Source organism: Salvelinus fontinalis, chromosome 20, assembly GCF_029448725.1.
Source record: "Salvelinus fontinalis isolate EN_2023a chromosome 20, ASM2944872v1, whole genome shotgun sequence".
In the NCBI taxonomy this organism is placed as follows: Eukaryota; Metazoa; Chordata; class Actinopteri; order Salmoniformes; family Salmonidae; genus Salvelinus; species Salvelinus fontinalis.
The window spans coordinates 44,787,332-44,805,723 of record NC_074684.1 but is presented as its reverse complement, the minus strand read 5'-3'; the positions used below and the strand labels follow the sequence as shown (position 1 = coordinate 44,805,723).

At 44.4% G+C, this 18,392-nt stretch overlaps 1 protein-coding gene across 1 annotated transcript; it reads left to right on the top strand.

Moving 5' to 3' along the window:
* Window positions 1-478: 478 nt before the first annotated feature.
* LOC129817867 (transmembrane emp24 domain-containing protein 10-like) lies at window positions 479-17,897 on the top strand. The gene is made up of 5 exons (XM_055873463.1): window positions 479-680; window positions 1,465-1,585; window positions 6,479-6,552; window positions 13,616-13,742; window positions 14,135-17,897. Exons 1-5 carry the CDS (start codon window positions 504-506, stop codon window positions 14,254-14,256), a joined length of 621 nt encoding a protein of 206 aa, XP_055729438.1. The 5' UTR covers window positions 479-503; the 3' UTR covers window positions 14,257-17,897.
* Window positions 17,898-18,392: the final 495 nt, after the last annotated feature.

Here is an 18,392-nt window from a genome sequence, read left to right as displayed (position 1 = left end):
CTTTTCACCAAACATTCTTCACTTAACTGGTAGGACCACGTAGCTACTGTCAGAAGAGTGATAAAATACATTTTCAAATGAGGCCAATACAGGTATATCTAGATAAAGGGTGGCAGGTAGCCTAGAGGTTAGAGCATTGGGCCAATATTCGAAAGGTTGCTAGTTTGAATACCGGAGCCGACTGTGACCTTGAGCAAGGCACTCAACATAATTGCTGTACAATGGTGACCTGGGCTGTGATCCCACTCCACTGCAGGTGTTTCAAGGAGAGTTTGGATATGCCAAAACACTTGACAAATATAAGCACCCCCACCCCCAAATTATAATAGATAGATATGATTTTACAGGCGCTTTATTGTGGATTCGTATCTATCTATTTATCCATCTATCAGACCAAACTGTCAACAGCCCTCCTTGACAGCTGCGGCGCTATGGAGAATTTGAGCTCTTTAGCGGAGTTTCAGTTACCTAGCTGTTGCTCGTGTTTTATTCGGCTTGTAGCCATGGCTCGGTTCGCTGCCCTACTGCTTTTACCTGTTCTCATTGAATCGGTATTTTCGATTTCTTTCTTTCTACCTGTAAATTCAAGGAAATGTCTTCGGGAAGAGATCCACAAAGACGTGCTCGTCACGGGGGAGTATGACATCAACGACGAGTCCAACACCAAAACCAACCTGAAGGTGAGTTTGATGATGTTGGCAATAGCGACGTTGCTCGGCTAAGCTAGTTAGCTGCTAACTGTTAGCAGTGAAGGCCCAAACGTAGTTTGGTCATATCATTTCCCGATGAGAAGTAACGTTATCACAACGGAATACAATACGTGGATATGATAACTCAGCGAGTTATCTATGTGCATTTGCTTCCAATAACGGCTCGTTAGCTTAACGTCTTGTTCACAGCTGCTGTTAGTTTGTAGCTAGCTATGGTTAGCTTGCTAGTTAACTTTAGCCTGGTTGGGCCTGTGACAGATCCTTCCTGGTTTTTGCCCTGTGAAATGATTTTGACATATAAATAGCAGAATTGTACATTTCTCAAACCAAGTTCATGAAGTATTACATACATGTGTAAAGGAATTGAAAATTGCAGATCAGAGTTAACTGTTATTGTGTTGCTAACCCAATTTAATGTTTAGTTTCAGTTGAGTTGGTGAACATTCATTCAGGATGTTACACGTCAGTCTTAGCTCCCCCCATCCACTCTGTGATACGTGTAACCTACTAGCTAGGCTAGCTATGTTAGCATGTTGTAGCTGTATCATGTGAATGTCAGTAAAGGGAACGCAGGATTAGAATATGTCTATCATTTGCCTATTGACAAAGTTAGCCGATTTTGTGTGTGAGTTTACATTACACGTAATCAAGTAAACACAACATTGCCCATAGCGACTGCCATGATGCAGCAGCTGTCGTAACGTGATGTATCTCTACCTTTTTATGTCATTTTGTTATTGTCACCTGTTTTTAGATCACAGACTCATCAGGACACATCCTCTACTCGAAGGAAGATGCAACGAAAGGGAAGTTTGCCTTCACAACAGAAGATTATGACATGTTTGAAGTGTGCTTTGAGAGCAAGTCCCCAATGGGTAAGTTAATCTACGTCCCAAAATGGCTCCCTATTTAAGTGCACTACTTTTGACCAGAGGCTTTTGAGAAAAGTAGTGCCCTAAATGGGGAATGGGGTGGCATTTGGGACATACATAATGTGTATAGTTGTTCTTCTGTGGTACAGAAAGTGATGGTACTCCTTAACATAGATGTTTTGCAAAGAGCAGGCTCTGCTCAATGTAATTGATAGTCTAACTGCATTACGCCATCCACAAAGTAGTGTCTTGTGACAGATTGTTAACAAATGAGTAGCTAGCCTGAATACCAGTCTGAGTTATCATTCCACTCCTTGCCACTCTTTGTAATGCTAACCATTACATGAAGTACAGTGCGTTCGGGAAAGTATTCAGACCCCTTGACTGTTTCAAAATTATTCTACGTTTACATTTTACATTTAAGTCATTTAGCAGACGCTCTTATCCAGAGCGACTTGCAAATTGGTGCATTCACCTTATGACATCCAGTGGAACAGCCACTTTACAATAGTGCATCTAAATCTTTTAAGGGGCGGGGGGGGGGTAGAAGGATTACTTTATCCTATCCTAGGTATTCCTTAGAGGTGGGGTTTCAGGTGTCTCCGGAAGGTGGTGATTGACTCCGCTGTCCTGGCGTCGTGAGGGAGTTTGTTCCACCATTGGGGTGCCAGAGCAGCGAACAGTTTTGACTGGGCTGAGCGGGAACTGTACTTCCTCAGAGGTAGGGAGGCGAGCAGGCCAGAGGTGGATGAACGCAGTGCCCTTGTTTGGGTGTAGGGCCTGATCAGAGCCTGAAGGTACGGAGGTGCCGTTCCCCTCACAGCTCCGTAGGCAAGCACCATGGTCTTGTAACGGATGCGAGCTTCAACTGGAAGCCAGTGGAGAGAGCGGAGGAGCGGGGTGACGTGAGAGAACTTAGGAAGGTTGAACACCAGACGGGCTGCAGCGTTCTGGATGAGTTGTAGGGGTTTAATGGCACAGGCAGGGAGCCATTCTAAAATGGATTAAATATTTTTTTCCTTATCAATATCCCATAATGACAAAGCGAAAACAGTTATTTTTTATACATTTTTTGCAAATATATATACAAAAAATAAATAGCTTATTTATATAAGTATTCAGACCCTTTGCTATGAGACTCAACATTGAGCTCAGGCACATCCTGTTTCCATTGATCATCCTTGAGATGTTTCTACAACTTGATTGGAGTCCACCTGTGGTAAATTCAATTGATTTGGACATGATTTGGAAAGGCATACACCTGTCTATACAAGGTCCCACAGTTGACAGTGTATGTCACAGCAAAGAAACAAGCCATGAGGTGGAAGGAATTGTCCGTAGAGCTCCGAGACAGGATTGTGTCGAGGCACGGATCTGGGGAAGGTTACCAAAAAATTTCTGCAGCATTGAAGGACCCCAAGAACACACTGGCCTCCATCATTCTTAAATGGAAGAAGTTTGGAACCACCAAGACTCTTCCTAGAGCTGGCCGCATGGCCAAACTGAGCAATCGGGGGAGAAGGGCCTTGGTCAGGGAGGTGAACAAGAACCCGATGGTCCCTCTGACAGAGCTCCAGAGTTCCTCTGTGGAGATGGGAGAACCTTCCAGAAGGACAACCATCTCTGCAGCACTCCAAAAATCAGGCCTTTATGGTCGAGTGGCCAGACGGAAGCCACTCCTCAGTAAAAGGCCCATGACAGCCCGCTTGGAGTTTGTCAAAAGGCAGCTAAAGACTCTCAGACCATGAGAAACAAGATTCTCTGGTCTGATAAAACTAAGATTGAACTCTTTGGCCTGAATGCCAAGCGTCACGTCTGGAGGAAACCTGGCACCATCCCTACGGTGAAGCATGGTGGTGGCAGCATCATGCTGTGGGGATGTTTTTCAGCAGCAGCGACTGGAAGACTAGTCAGGATCGAGGGAAAGATGTACAGAGCAAAGTACAGAGAGATCCTTGGTGAAAACCTGCTCCAGAGTGCTCAGGACCTCAGACTGGGGCAGGTTCACCTTCCAACAGGTCAACAACCCTAAGCAAACAGCCAAGACAATGCAGGAGTGGCTTCGGGACAGGTCTCTGTCGTTGAGTGGCCCAGCCAGAGCCCGGACTTGAACCCGATTGAACATGTCTGGAGAGACCTGAAAATAGCTGTGCAGCTGACAGAGCTTGAGAGGATCTGCAGAGAAGAATGGGAGAAACTCTTCAAATACAGGTCTGCCAAAGTAGTAGCGTCATACCCAAGAAGACTCAAGGCTGTAATCGCTGCCAAAGGCGCTTCAACAAAGTACTGAGTAAAGGGTCTGAATAATTATGTATATGTGATATTTAACCTGTTTTTGCTTCATCATTTATAGGGTATTGTGATGTCATTAGGGGGTATTGTGATGTCATTAGGGGGTATTGTGATGTCATTAGGGGGTATTGTGATGTCATTAGGGGGTATTGTGTGTAGATTGATGAGGGGGGAAAAACAATTTAATCCATTTTAGAATAAGGCTGTAAAGTTAAAACAAAATGTGGAAAAAGTCAAAGGGGTCTGAATACTTTCTGAATGCACTGTACATGAGGGGAAACGTTAGCAAAACAGGTTCTAGATTTCAGGCCTTAGATGCGGTTAAGAAGTCAATGGAACTTGACCCAAACAATGGAAATGCCATGGAAAAGCGTGTGGGAAAGATCTCGAATCTCCTCATTTGCCCCCCTGCAAAATTAGCCTACATTTAGGCTGTTGTTTATATGTGTACTCCACACTATGTTGAGATAAAAAATCAAGAGTATAATGCTTGTATAGATGTCAACCCCCACCCCCCCCAATACATGCTCATGTCATCTTTACCAATCAACTGTATTACAGTAAACAAAAAAAACGACTGACCTCCACCATCGATTTCTGAATGCTAGCTATGCTAACCAGCTTATATGAATGGGAGTTAGCATTTAGCAGTCACTTCTTATTAACCTAAAAAAAAAAAGGTACTAGTTGTAAATGTTATGCAGAGAAAACAACCAAATATAACCAAATCGGACTTTAGTAACCACATTGGCGGCCTTTTACAATGCATAAATCATGACAGATTTGATAAATATCAATTTTGTTTGATCATATTTGTTGATTGTGCACCAATCCGGTGTCCTTCTGTCTCCTCCTACGGTCTGTGTTCCATTGACCTCTCTACCACATCTATAGGCTGGCCAGCACATTGCTACATTTGGTTCTGGGTTCTGAGACCCCCCCCCTCCAAGGAACACTGCAGTTTCAACTCTTAACCCATTACTCTCTGGGGAATTAAAATGTTTCTCACGGAACAAAATCTGAAAATACATAACCATGGTAGGAATTGAAAAGGGAACATTTAGGATATTATGGGGAAATTATTTACCTAAATGTCTTGTCAGTTCACCTGACAAAACTGAAAGCAAACGTTACACTGTTGATTTTTATGTGCATTTTACATTTACTGTACTTTTCACAGCATTTGTTGATAACGAAATCTGAAAATATTCTGGATACATTCAGTAACTAAATAATATTTCTGGGAAATGTGGAGTAAGTGCAACATAAGACAAAAAAAATGACACGGTTTGACACGGTTTGAGTGAGTTAGAGGACTAACTGGTTGCCTCATACCTCTCCAAAGTGTACACAGTTTCTAAGTCATTTTAATGCACTTTTATGACTCAAAGAAGAGTCTTCAACTATACGTTGCTTATTTTGAGCTTTCCTAGCTGAGTCGTTGAGGAACTAGAGCGAGCACACTTGTTGTTTTTGTTTGGGACACATCCCAGCATCCCCACAACTGTTGTTTAGGCAATCCAAAAACCAAACCATTATAATTCACAATCAGGATCAGGTGGGCACCATTTGAAAGCTTGTTCTATTGCCAACATGACTAGCTAAGTTATAAAATCTGATATTACAGTGTTAGGCTTTCACATGTAATTCAGGGAAACAGATCTTCGGTGCCCATAGAAAGAAGACCTGAGAGGATTCAGGAGGCGTGTGACACGACAAACAGGCTCATTGTGTACAGAACGACCCCAGAGTATGACACCGTGTCGTCTTAGAACTTGTACATTCTAACACCAGTGATTATCAACGTTGACACTGTATATGACGTGAGATCTATTATTTTGGGGAAATGTGAAGTGCAAGAAACCAGAGGATTGGGAAAGTGTCTACAGTAGCTGAACATTGCAGATAGAAATGGGATATGTTGAAAATGTCTATCGGAGTCAAAAGAAACATTGCGTCCTACTGAACGCACTCCATGTGACTGGATGGAGTGGGTTATTGCTTGCTGTGGGTTATTGCTTGCTGTGGGTTATTGCTTGCTGTGGGTTATTGCTTGCTGTGGGTTATTGCTTGCTGTGGGTTATTGCTTGCTGTGGGTTATTGCTTGCTGTGGGTTATTGCTTGCTGTGGGTTATTGCTTGCTGTGGGTTATTGCTTGCTGTGGGTTATTTCTTGCTGTGGGTTATTTCTTGCTGTGGGTTATTGCTTGCTGTGGGTTATTGCTTGCTGTGGGTTATTGCTTGCTGTGGGTTATTTCTTGCTGTGGGTTATTTCTTGCTGTGGGTTATTGCTTGCTGTGGGTTATTGCTTGCTGTGGGTTATTGCTTGCTGTGGGTTATTGCTTGCTGTGGGTTATTGCTTGCTGTGGGTTATTGCTTGCTGTGGGTTATTGCTTGCTGTGGGTTATTGCTTGCTGTGGGTTATTGCTTGCTGTGGGTTATTGCTTGCTGTGGGTTATTGCTTGCTGTGGGTTATTGCTTGCTGTGGGTTATTGCTTGCTGTGGGTTATTGCTTGCTGTGGGTTATTGCTTGCTGTTATTGAATGAGCTGAGTTAAAGCCCTGCATCGAAATGTACTGAATGAGGTGTATGTTCTGTCACCCAGGAACTGGGAGAGTCCCGGACCAGCTGGTTAATCTGGACATGAAGCACGGAGTGGAGGCCAAGAACTACGAGGAGGTGAGTAGAGACGAAGCTTTTCATTTGACCAAAATGTTTGGAGGGGCGCTCCCTCTGCTGTTTCCTGGAGTTCACGCACACTGTATTCCCTATACGATCAATGTATTCCCTATACTGTATTCCCTATACTGTATTCCCTATACTGTATTCCCTATATGATCACTGTATTCCCTATACGATCAATGTATTCCCTATACTGTATTCCCTATACGATCAATGTATTCCCTATACTGTATTCCCTATACGATCCCTGTATTCCCTATACTGTATTCCCTATACGATCCCTGTATTCCCTATACTGTATTCCCTATACGATCAATGTATTCCCTATACTGTATTCCCTATACGATCAATGTATTCCCTATACTGTATTCCCTATACGATCAATGTATTCCCTATACTGTATTCCCTATACGATCAATGTATTCCCTATACTGTATTCCCTATACGATCCCTGTATTCCCTATACTGTATTCCCTATACGATCCCTGTATTCCCTATACTGTATTCCCTATACGATCCCTGTATTCCCTATACTGTATTCCCTATACGATCACTGTATTCCCTATACGATCACTGTATTCCCTATACGATCACTGTATTCCCTATACTGTATTCCCTATACTGTATTCCCTATACTGTATTCCCTATACTGTATTCCCTATACTGTATTCCCTATATGATCACTGTATTCCCTATACGATCACTGTATTCCCTATACTGTATTCCCTATACGATCACTGTATTCCCTATACGATCACTGTATTCCCTATACGATCACTATATTCCCTCTGCTGTTTCCTGGAGTTCACGATCACTGTATTCCCTATACGATCACTATATTCCCTCTGCTGTTTCCTGGAGTTCACGATCACTGTATTCCCTATACGATCACTATATTCCCTCTGCTGTTTCCTGGAGTTCACGATCACTGTATTCCCTATACGATCACTATATTCCTTCTGCTGTTTCCTGGAGTTCACGATCACTGTATTCCCTATACTGTATTCCCTATACGATCGCTGTATTCCCTATACTGTATTCCCTATACGATCGCTGTATTCCCTATACTGTATTCCCTATACGATCGCTGTATTCCCTATACTGTATTCCCTATGCGATCGCTGTATTCCCTATACTGTATTCCCTGTACGATCACTGTATTCCATATACGATCACTATATTCCCTATGCGATCACTGTATTCCCTATGCGATCACTGTATTCCCTGTACTATATTCCCTATGCGATCACTGTATTCCCTTTACTGTATTCCCTGTACTGTATTCCCTATGCGATCACTGTATTCCCTGTACTGTATTCCCTTTACTGTATTCCCTATGCGATCACTGTATTCCCTGTACTGTAATCCCTGTACTGTAATCCCTGTACTGTAATCCCTGTACTGTATTCCCTGTACTGTATTCCCTGTACTGTATTCCCTGTACTGTATTCCCTGTACTGTATTCCCTATGCGATCACTGTATTCCCTTTACTGTATTCCCTGTACTGTATTCCCTGTACTGTATTCCCTGTACTGTATTCCCTGTACTGTATTCTTTTTACTGTATTCCCTGTACTGTATTCCCTGTACTGTATTCCCTGTACTGTATTCCCTGTACTGTATTCCTTTTACTGTATTCCTTTTACTGTATTCCCTGTACTGTATTCCCTTTACTGTATTCCCTGTACTGTATTCCCTGTACTGTATTCCCTGTACTGTATTCCCTGTACTGTATTCCTTTTACTGTATTCCCTGTACTGTATTCCTTTTACTGTATTCCCTATACTGTATTCCCTATACTGTATTCCCTATACTGTATTCCCTATATGATCACTGTATTCCCTATACGATCAATGTATTCCCTATACTGTATTCCCTATACGATCAATGTATTCCCTATACTGTATTCCCTATACGATCCCTGTATTCCCTATACTGTATTCCCTATACGATCCCTGTATTCCCTATACTGTATTCCCTATACGATCAATGTATTCCCTATACTGTATTCCCTATACGATCAATGTATTCCCTATACTGTATTCCCTATACGATCAATGTATTCCCTATACTGTATTCCCTATACGATCAATGTATTCCCTATACTGTATTCCCTATACGATCCCTGTATTCCCTATACTGTATTCCCTATACGATCCCTGTATTCCCTATACTGTATTCCCTATACGATCCCTGTATTCCCTATACTGTATTCCCTATACGATCACTGTATTCCCTATACGATCACTGTATTCCCTATACGATCACTGTATTCCCTATACTGTATTCCCTATACTGTATTCCCTATACTGTATTCCCTATACTGTATTCCCTATACTGTATTCCCTATATGATCACTGTATTCCCTATACGATCACTGTATTCCCTATACTGTATTCCCTATACGATCACTGTATTCCCTATACGATCACTGTATTCCCTATACGATCACTATATTCCCTCTGCTGTTTCCTGGAGTTCACGATCACTGTATTCCCTATACGATCACTATATTCCCTCTGCTGTTTCCTGGAGTTCACGATCACTGTATTCCCTATACGATCACTATATTCCCTCTGCTGTTTCCTGGAGTTCACGATCACTGTATTCCCTATACGATCACTATATTCCTTCTGCTGTTTCCTGGAGTTCACGATCACTGTATTCCCTATACTGTATTCCCTATACGATCGCTGTATTCCCTATACTGTATTCCCTATACGATCGCTGTATTCCCTATACTGTATTCCCTATACGATCGCTGTATTCCCTATACTGTATTCCCTATGCGATCGCTGTATTCCCTATACTGTATTCCCTGTACGATCACTGTATTCCATATACGATCACTATATTCCCTATGCGATCACTGTATTCCCTATGCGATCACTGTATTCCCTGTACTATATTCCCTATACGATCACTGTATTCCCTATACTGTATTCCCTATGCGATCACTGTATTCCCTTTACTGTATTCCCTGTACTGTATTCCCTATGCGATCACTGTATTCCCTGTACTGTATTCCCTTTACTGTATTCCCTATGCGATCACTGTATTCCCTGTACTGTAATCCCTGTACTGTAATCCCTGTACTGTATTCCCTGTACTGTATTCCCTGTACTGTATTCCCTGTACTGTATTCCCTATGCGATCACTGTATTCCCTTTACTGTATTCCCTGTACTGTATTCCCTGTACTGTATTCCCTGTACTGTATTCCCTGTACTGTATTCCTTTTACTGTATTCCCTGTACTGTATTCCTTTTACTGTATTCCCTGTACTGTATTCCCTGTACTGTATTCCCTATACAGTGATGGTGGACTTCAGGAAACAGCAGAGGGAGTGTAATTTGGGTATCACACAATGTGTGTGCTGGACTAGCTACTGGTTACCTGTGTGTGTTATCATATCTAGGGTTGTATTGAGAATTCAGGTTACTGGAGCCTAGGTTACTGTAGCCCCCCCCCCCTCCCTGTAGCCTAGGTTACTGTAGCCCCCCCCTCCCTGGAGCCTAGGTTACTGGAGCCCCCCCTCTGGAGCCATGGTTACTGTAGCCCCCCCCCCTCCCTGGAGCCTAGGTTACTGGAGCCCCCCTCCCTGGAGCCTAGGTTACTGTAGCCCACCCCCCCCCCCCCCACCCCCCTCCCTGGAGCCTAGGTTACTGTAGCCCCCCCCCCCCCCTCCCTGGAGCCTAGGTTACTGTAGCCCCCCCCCCCCTCCCTGGCGCCTAGGTTACTGTAGCCCCCCCCCCCCCTCCCTGGCGCCTAGGTTACTGTAGCCCCCCCTCCCTGGCGCCTAGGTTACTGTAGCCCCCCCCCTCCCTGGCGCCTAGGTTACTGTAGCCCCCCCCCCTCCCTGGCGCCTAGGTTACTGTAGCCCCCCCCCCTCCCTGGTGCCTAGGTTACTGTAGCCCCCCACCCCTCCCTGTAGCCTAGGTTACTGTAGCTCCCCACCCCTCCCTGTAGCCTAGGTTACTGTAGCCCCCCCCCCCCCCCCCCTCTGGAGCCTAGGTTACTGTAGCCCCCCCCCCCCCCCTCTCTGGAGCCTAGGTTACTGTAGCCCCCCCCCCCCCTCTGGAGCCTAGGTTACTGTAGCCCCCCCCCCCCCCCCCTCTCTGGAGCCTAGGTTACTGTAGCCCCCCCCCCTCTCTGGAGCCTAGGTTACTGTAGCCCCCCCCCCCCCCCTCTCTGGAGCCTAGGTTACTGTAGCCCCCCCCCCCCCCCCTCTGGAGCCTAGGTTACTGTAGCCCCCCCCCCCCCCCCCCTCTGGAGCCTAGGTTACTGTAGCCCCCCCCTCCCCCCTCTGGAGCCTAGGTTACTGTAGCCCCCCCCCCTCCCCCCTCTGGAGCCTAGGTTACTGTAGCCCCCCCCCTCCCCCCTCTGGAGCCTAGGTTACTGTAGCCCCCCCTCCCCCCTCTGGAGCCTAGGTTACTGTAGCCCCCCCCTCCCCCCTCTGGAGCCTAGGTTACTGTAGCCCCCCCCTCCCCCCTCTGGAGCCTAGGTTACTGTAGCCCCCCCCTCCCCCCTCTGGAGCCTAGGTTACTGTAGCCCCCCCCTCCCCCCTCTGGTGCCTAGGTTACTGTAGCCCCCCCCTCCCCCCTCTGGAGCCTAGGTTACTGTAGCCCCCCCCCCCTCTCTGGAGCCTAGGTTACTGTAGCCCCCCCCCCCCCCTCTCTGGAGCCTAGGTTACTGTAGCCCCCCCCCCCCCCCCTCTGGAGCCTAGGTTACTGTAGCCCCCCCCCCCCCCTCTGGAGCCTAGGTTACTGTAGCCCCCCCCCCCCTCTGGAGCCTAGGTTACTGTAGCCCCCCCCCTCCCCCCTCTGGAGCCTAGGTTACTGTAGCCCCCCCCTCCCCCCTCTGGAGCCTAGGTTACTGTAGCCCCCCCCTCCCCCCTCTGGAGCCTAGGTTACTGTAGCCCCCCCCTCCCCCCTCTGGAGCCTAGGTTACTGTAGCCCCCCCCTCCCCCCTCTGGAGCCTAGGTTACTGTAGCCCCCCCCTCCCCCCTCTGGAGCCTAGGTTACTGTAGCCCCCCCCTCCCCCCTCTGGAGCCTAGGTTACTGTAGCCCCCCCCCCCCCCTCTCTGGAGCCTAGGTTACTGTAGCCCCCCCCCCCCCCCCTCTCTGGAGCCTAGGTTACTGTAGACATTTTCTAGACCTATTCTATTGTCCTGGTGATCAGGGAGACCTATTCTATTGTCCTGGTGATCAGGGAGACCTATTCTATTGTCCTGATGATCAGGGAGACCTATTCTATTGTCCTGATGATCAGGGAGACCTATTCTATAGTCCTGGTGATCAGGGAGACCTATTCTATAGTCCTGGTGATCAGGGAGACCTATTCTATTGTCCTGATCAGGGAGACCTATTCTATTGTCCTGATCAGGGAGACCTATTCTATTGTCCTGATGGTCAGGGAAACCTATTCTATTGTCCTGATGGTCAGGGAAACCTATTCTATTGTCCTGATCAGGGAGACCTATTCTATTGTCCTGATGGTCAGGGAGACCTATTCTATTGTTACATTTACATTTAAGTCATTTAGCAGACGCTCTTATCCAGAGCGACTTACAAATTGGAAAGTTCATACATATTCATCCTGGTCCCCCCGTGGGGAATGAACCCACAACCCTGGCGTTGCAAGCGCCATGCTCTACCAACTGAGCCACACGGGACCGTGTGCCCCCCCCCCCCCCCCCCCCCCCTGGAGCCTAGGTTACTGTAGCCCCCCCCCCCCCCCCCCCCCCCTCTGGAGCCTAGGTTACTGTAGCATACTGACGGCGTAATTCAGATTTTAGGGAGATATTTTTAATTGGAGAATAATGGATTGACTTCTTCATGCTAGTTAAGTATACTCTAGTTATCACGTTTCACATTGGATTTAATAACTACAAAAAGGTAAGACGTGTTTTTAATTCTGGTGCCGCTTTGAACACTGAAGCTTGTTAGCGAGCGAGCTAACGGTTGCTCTGATCCAACGTTAAACCAACTCTGACATTCAAAGCTCCTCAATAGAAGCCGTTCCTCTGTAGGTATAATTCTGTGGGCCTAATTCAGATAATACATGTCATCACAAGATGCCCAGCGCTTCAAGCCTCCTCCTCCTCCACCCTCTCTCCACACCCTAAAAATATCAGGACTAATATCTGGCAGCACAGTGTGTTTGTCTTCCATTATGATTAAAATACTATTTGCTCTTAAGGACTTTCCTATACAGATTAAATTGTTTACCCACTTCACAGCAAGCTTCTCTATCAGCACTAATTTAATGGCGAGCTAAATGTAAACAAAACAAAAAATATATATACATATAGCAGAGGTTTAAAAAGGAACATAAAAGAAAGATATAGACCAGTACTTTTTGTGGTTCGAACCGGTTCAGAACTTTATTTTGCTGGTCGGAAGAGTGGAACCAAACACACAGAATAATGGTTCTGTTTGTTCAGAACAAAACGATTTGGAAAGGTTTCCAACATCTGCTGATCTTATCCCTTTTTTTTTAAATTGTAGCTTGTAGCTTGTGGGACCAGATTCTCTGCTTGGGAATCAATACGTTTGCTAAACTAAAGCAGGAGGAAGCGTAGAGCGTTCTACATACCAGACAGATTGTCATTAGTTCAACATGAACAGGAGCACAAACTGTTCTCTGCTGCGGTCTGGCACTACTGCTGCACAGCTCAAGAGTGCCCCCAACTGGACAAACTGGGTCACAGCACAGTCCAAGCTTCTATTGAATAATATAACACAAATATATGCCATTTTAACAGACACTTTAATCCAAAGTGATTTACAGTTATGCATGCATACAATTTAGGTATGGTTGGTCCCAGGAATCAAACCGACTCTCCTGGCATTGTAAGAGGCCATGTTCTACCAACTGAGCTACGGAAGACCACTCACGTTTCTCAAACTTTAAAAAACAACAACAATTGATTGTATTTGTTCCTGTCCATCAAACATCTAGAGATCAGAAGTCCAGTTAACACCTACTGACATGGGATGGATTGTGGCGTTGCATTGTTGGGAGATTTGTTTTGATTGGCGGCTCTCTCGTCCACTCAGATCGCCAAGGTAGAGAAGCTGAAGCCCCTGGAGGTGGAGCTAAGGCGGCTGGAGGACCTATCAGAATCCATCGTCAACGACTTTGCCTACATGAAGAGGAGAGAGGAGGAGATGAGGGATACCAACGGTAAGAAGGGCGCACCTGTACTGATAAAGTAGTGCCACAATGTATTCTAGCCTGATCCTAACTTGGTAAAGGATTGTGCAACTCAAATTTAAACACAAACCTCCCATTTGTTTGTTAATACATGCATGATTCTTGTGGAACTTGCTGTTAAGTTTCTCAAGTTATGTAATTGGCCCCAAAAATGCTTAGTTTTAGCTCATTGTCACACACAAAAAAAATGTTCATCACTCATTCACTTACGCATCTATCAAGTCACAATTTATTTAAAGTGCGTATAACAAAAGTCTCAATACAGTTTACAAATAAATACTATGAATATAATTGGGGGGGAAAAGAAAGCAAAAAAAAGTAACTTCTATAATATTTCTTTAATTCTACCTGTGATCTTCCAGAGTCCACCAACACACGTGTCCTGTACTTCAGCATATTCTCTATGTGCTGTCTGATTGGCCTGGCCACCTGGCAGGTCTTCTACCTGCGACGCTTCTTCAAGGCCAAGAAGCTCATCGAGTAGAGAGAGGCATCACCACTCCGCCCAGGGAGAGCAGCCAATGCTTTACCCGATCAATCTCCACCCACCTCGGACTAACTTCGTCAAAACTAGAGCTGTGTCCCGAAATGACTGGAGGAGATGGAGACCAGCGCACTGTCGAGGGGAGAAAGAGGAATAAATCCAAAAACAGAGGCTAAACGGGAATAATTGTAGTCCTTTAATGGACAGTGTGCTGGTCTCTATTCCTTCCAGTATTCTTATTTTGACCCTTACACCTGGAACCAGCACTATTCAGCAGTAAGGACAGATTCCTACAATTCATATTTATGTGTTTTTAAATGCCATCATATTTCCTCTAGAGTGCACTACTTTTTTTTACCAGAACCCCATAGGGCTCCGGGTTCCCCCCCCATAGGGCTCCGGGTTCCCCCCCCATAGGGCTCCGGGTTCCCCCCCCATAGGGCTCCGGGTCCCCCCCCCCCATAGGGCTCCGGGTCCCCCCCCCATAGGGCTCCGGGTCCCCCCCCCCATAGGGCTCCGGGTCCCCCCCCCCATAGGGCTCCGGGTTCCCCCCCATAGGGCTCCGGGTCCCCCCCCCATAGGGCTCCGGGTCCCCCCCCCATAGGGCTCCGGGTCCCCCCCCCATAGGGCTCCGGGTCCCCCCCCCATAGGGCTCCGGGTCCCCCCCCATAGGGCTCCGGGTCCCCCCCCCATAGGGCTCCGGGTCCCCCCCCATAGGGCTCCGGGTCCCCCCCCCATAGGGCTCCGGGTTCCCCCCCCCATAGGGCTCCGGGCAAATGTAGTGCACTATATAGGGAGTAAGATGGCGTTTTGGACGTACCCTATAATGACAACAAAAAGAATGAGCGGGGGAAGGTTTTAGGGGTGTGGTGCTGAGAGAGCACCATGGGTAGCTTATTCTCTGAAAGCCATGTACACCTGGGACTCATTCAGTGGAGTGAAACATTCAACAACAAAAAATCTATACAAATGTAGAATATACCCAGATTTCTATTCCGGGAGTGAGACATGCATGTCGATCTGCAATTTGTTTTATACATTTTGCATCCTGCTGAAGAAGCACCTGATGTTTTGGTGATCGATTTGACATTTTTTAATGCGTATAGTTTGATTTAGAGTTTTATGTAGTTGGGATGAATGGATGCACCCTTGAGAAAGGTCTATTCCCCATTTTTATATCGTTGAACAAAATCTTTGCCATGCGACCTATAGGATGTAGGGTTCAGCCCAAAATGGCAACCTATTCCCTATAAGAATAGGGTACCATTTAGGCAAAGACTATATTCTTGTGGCCCTTAAAAAAAAAAAAGCGAAGGCCTCTATGAACGGCAGGTGGAATGTGTTATAACTCAGAATAGAAACTATGGCGACCACTGAACTTTTATGTATTTGTCAGCTAATTAATTTGCATACAGGTTTGGTAGCTACATTTGAGTCTTTAGTTTGTTTTGATTGTAAATGCAAGGGGGGGGGGCTAATAAGTTCAGGGAATGAATAGCTGTATCTCAAATTGAACCCTATTCCCTATATAGGCCTAGTGCACTACTTTTGACCTGGGTAGTACTGCGCTATATAGGGAATAGGGTGCCATTTGAACCCTATTCCCTATATAGGCCTAGTGCACTACTTTTGACCAGGGTAGGACTGCACTATATAGGGTGCCATTTGAGATGCAGACAATATAATGTTGAAAACTAGGTCATTTTATAGTGGAACCATTGCACGCTTCTAAGTAGTTTTTTAAAAAGATGTACAAAAGATAACAGCCACATATCTATGTACTTTTCCATCTGAATAGGTCATAAGACAAGTAGAGCTGCAGGGCCTTTTTGGAAATGATGTCTCTTCCTCTTTTGAGACCCATTGAATCTACTACACCTACCATCCAAGATCCATCCAGCTTTCTTTTGGAGATAATTCTGGGGTTTGGGCTACATGAGGATTTGGAGTTGCTTTTAAAATGATTTTTTTTTATTTTTTATTATCTCATTGGTGCGATTTTCACATGTATGTGCTATATTTCCACAACTCCTTAATACAAAATTCAAAACGGATCATCAAAAAGCCAGTTTCAAAACTAAGCACATTTTCAATTGACTAAAGTACATCACACAGTCTCACTTTTTACACCAAAATGTAATCAGGGTTTCATTTGGAAAGACATGTTTCACATGGCAATACATGTTTCATATGGCAAGACATGTTTCATAAAAAGTCATTGCTTTTCTCAATGGATGTCTGTAAAGTAGAAACGTAAGTATGATATATGTATTACTATTATGATTTTACTTCACAGTAAGTAAAACAAATCTGATATTGACAAAATCAGACGTACTATATGTTACAAATTAAAACGTTTTTATTGGTCGCGTACACAGATGAGCAGATGTTACAGCGGGTGCAGCGAAATGCTTGTGTTTCTAGCTCCTACATTGCAGTAATACAATACCAATTCGCAAATAATCCAGAAGGTCCTTAACAATAAATAATAGCTTCACTAAAATAGCATTGGGTAGTACGGTACTGTAAAATAGTCCATTTACACAGCAGACACTTTTATCCAAAGTGACAACAGTCCACTTTTTGGTATGTGATCCCAATGGGAATCAAACCCACACCTCTGGTGTTGCTAGTGCCATGCTCTTATGAACTGAGACATGTACAGAGCCACTACAATACATTAAGTACAATACAGTACTGTAACAAAAAAACAAAAACACGATTACAATACAGGTGGAAGATCTATGATTGCCACCCCCATGAGCGTACCACCCTCTAGGCCACGGATGACTCATGCAATGACGTCAATCCAGAACCTATATCAGGCCAGGTGCATGAACAATTAGGATATTTACTGTGATTTTGATGAGAACCTAAATGCTCCAGACAGGTTTGAATCAAACTAGCGCCTTAAACATTTCTTTCATTTGATTACCTTTATGAAAGATCTCTTCAGTAATTAGACATGGGATAGAAGTTACTGACATTTCATGTTCAGTTAATTTTAATGGGTAGTGCAAGTGAATAGCCGAATGTGAAACAGTGTAATGTACTGTAATTTACACTACTGGAGCGTACTACAGTCAAAGAGCAAATTGAAACGTAGCTTAAAAGTTTTTTGTGCTTTTGGATTAATTGGTTAAAATAACTAAATTAAGGAGATGTTATTAGGTTGTGTTTTGGTGATTTTAAATCAATGTTCTCATTTCACAGTAAACTTATATTTTGGATTAATGGTTGTTTGGTGAACGATGTCTACAAACCAAATAAATTCATATTGAAAGGATTTGAATGTAAAGACTGGCTGCATTACAAGTGTTACCAGTTTGGAGTTTGTCCTAAGAGATTAGAAAATTCACCACATATTTGTGAAAATAGCACCAAATCGTATAAAAAATAAAATATTACATTTACATTTAAGTCATTTAGCAGACGCTCTGGATAAGAGCGTCTGCTAAATGACTTAAATGTAAATGTAATATTATTTTTTTTTTAAACAAAAACCACGTGGGATACATACATTTTTAACATTGATCATTTGCACATGTTATCAATCAATAATTTCTGTATTGATTGATATCAATTTGTAAAGGTTTGTGTTTGGGCTTTTATTCAATAAAATATTGGATGGATTTACAAAACGTGTTGCTTGTACATTTGAATGACCTCTGACACACCACATGGTCCATCATATGTGTATATTATCCTTGGAAACAGTTTTTTTTTGTTTCACTTTAGATCATTTTATTAAATGATTTTATTTCACCTTTATTTAACCAGGTAGGCTAGTTGAGAACACGTTCTCATTTACAACTGCGACCTGGCCAAGATAAAGCAAAGCCGTGCGACACAAAGAACAACACAGAGTTACACATGGAGTAAACAAACATACAGTCAATAACACAATAGAAAAAGTCTATGTACAGTGTGTGCAAATGAGGTAAGATAAGGGAAGTAAGGCAATAAATAGGCCATACTGGCGAAACAAATAAAATGTAGGAATTAAACACAGGAGTGATAGATGACAGATGACGAGTGTGCAAGTAGAGATACTGGGGTGCAAAGGAGCAAAATAAATAACAGTATGTGGAAGAGGTAGTTGGATGGACTATTTACAGATGGGCTATGTACAGGTG

Excerpts from the sequence above, each read along its gene's own strand:
- LOC129817867 (XM_055873463.1), top strand. The coding sequence starts at position 504 with ATGGCTCGGTTCGCTGCCCTACTGCTTTTACCTGTTCTCATTGAATCG. Across the intron at positions 681-1,464 it reads ACACCAAAACCAACCTGAAG|ATCACAGACTCATCAGGACA; the intron begins GTGAGTTTGATG and ends ACCTGTTTTTAG. Across the intron at positions 1,586-6,478 it reads TGAGAGCAAGTCCCCAATGG|GAACTGGGAGAGTCCCGGAC; the intron begins GTAAGTTAATCT and ends TCTGTCACCCAG.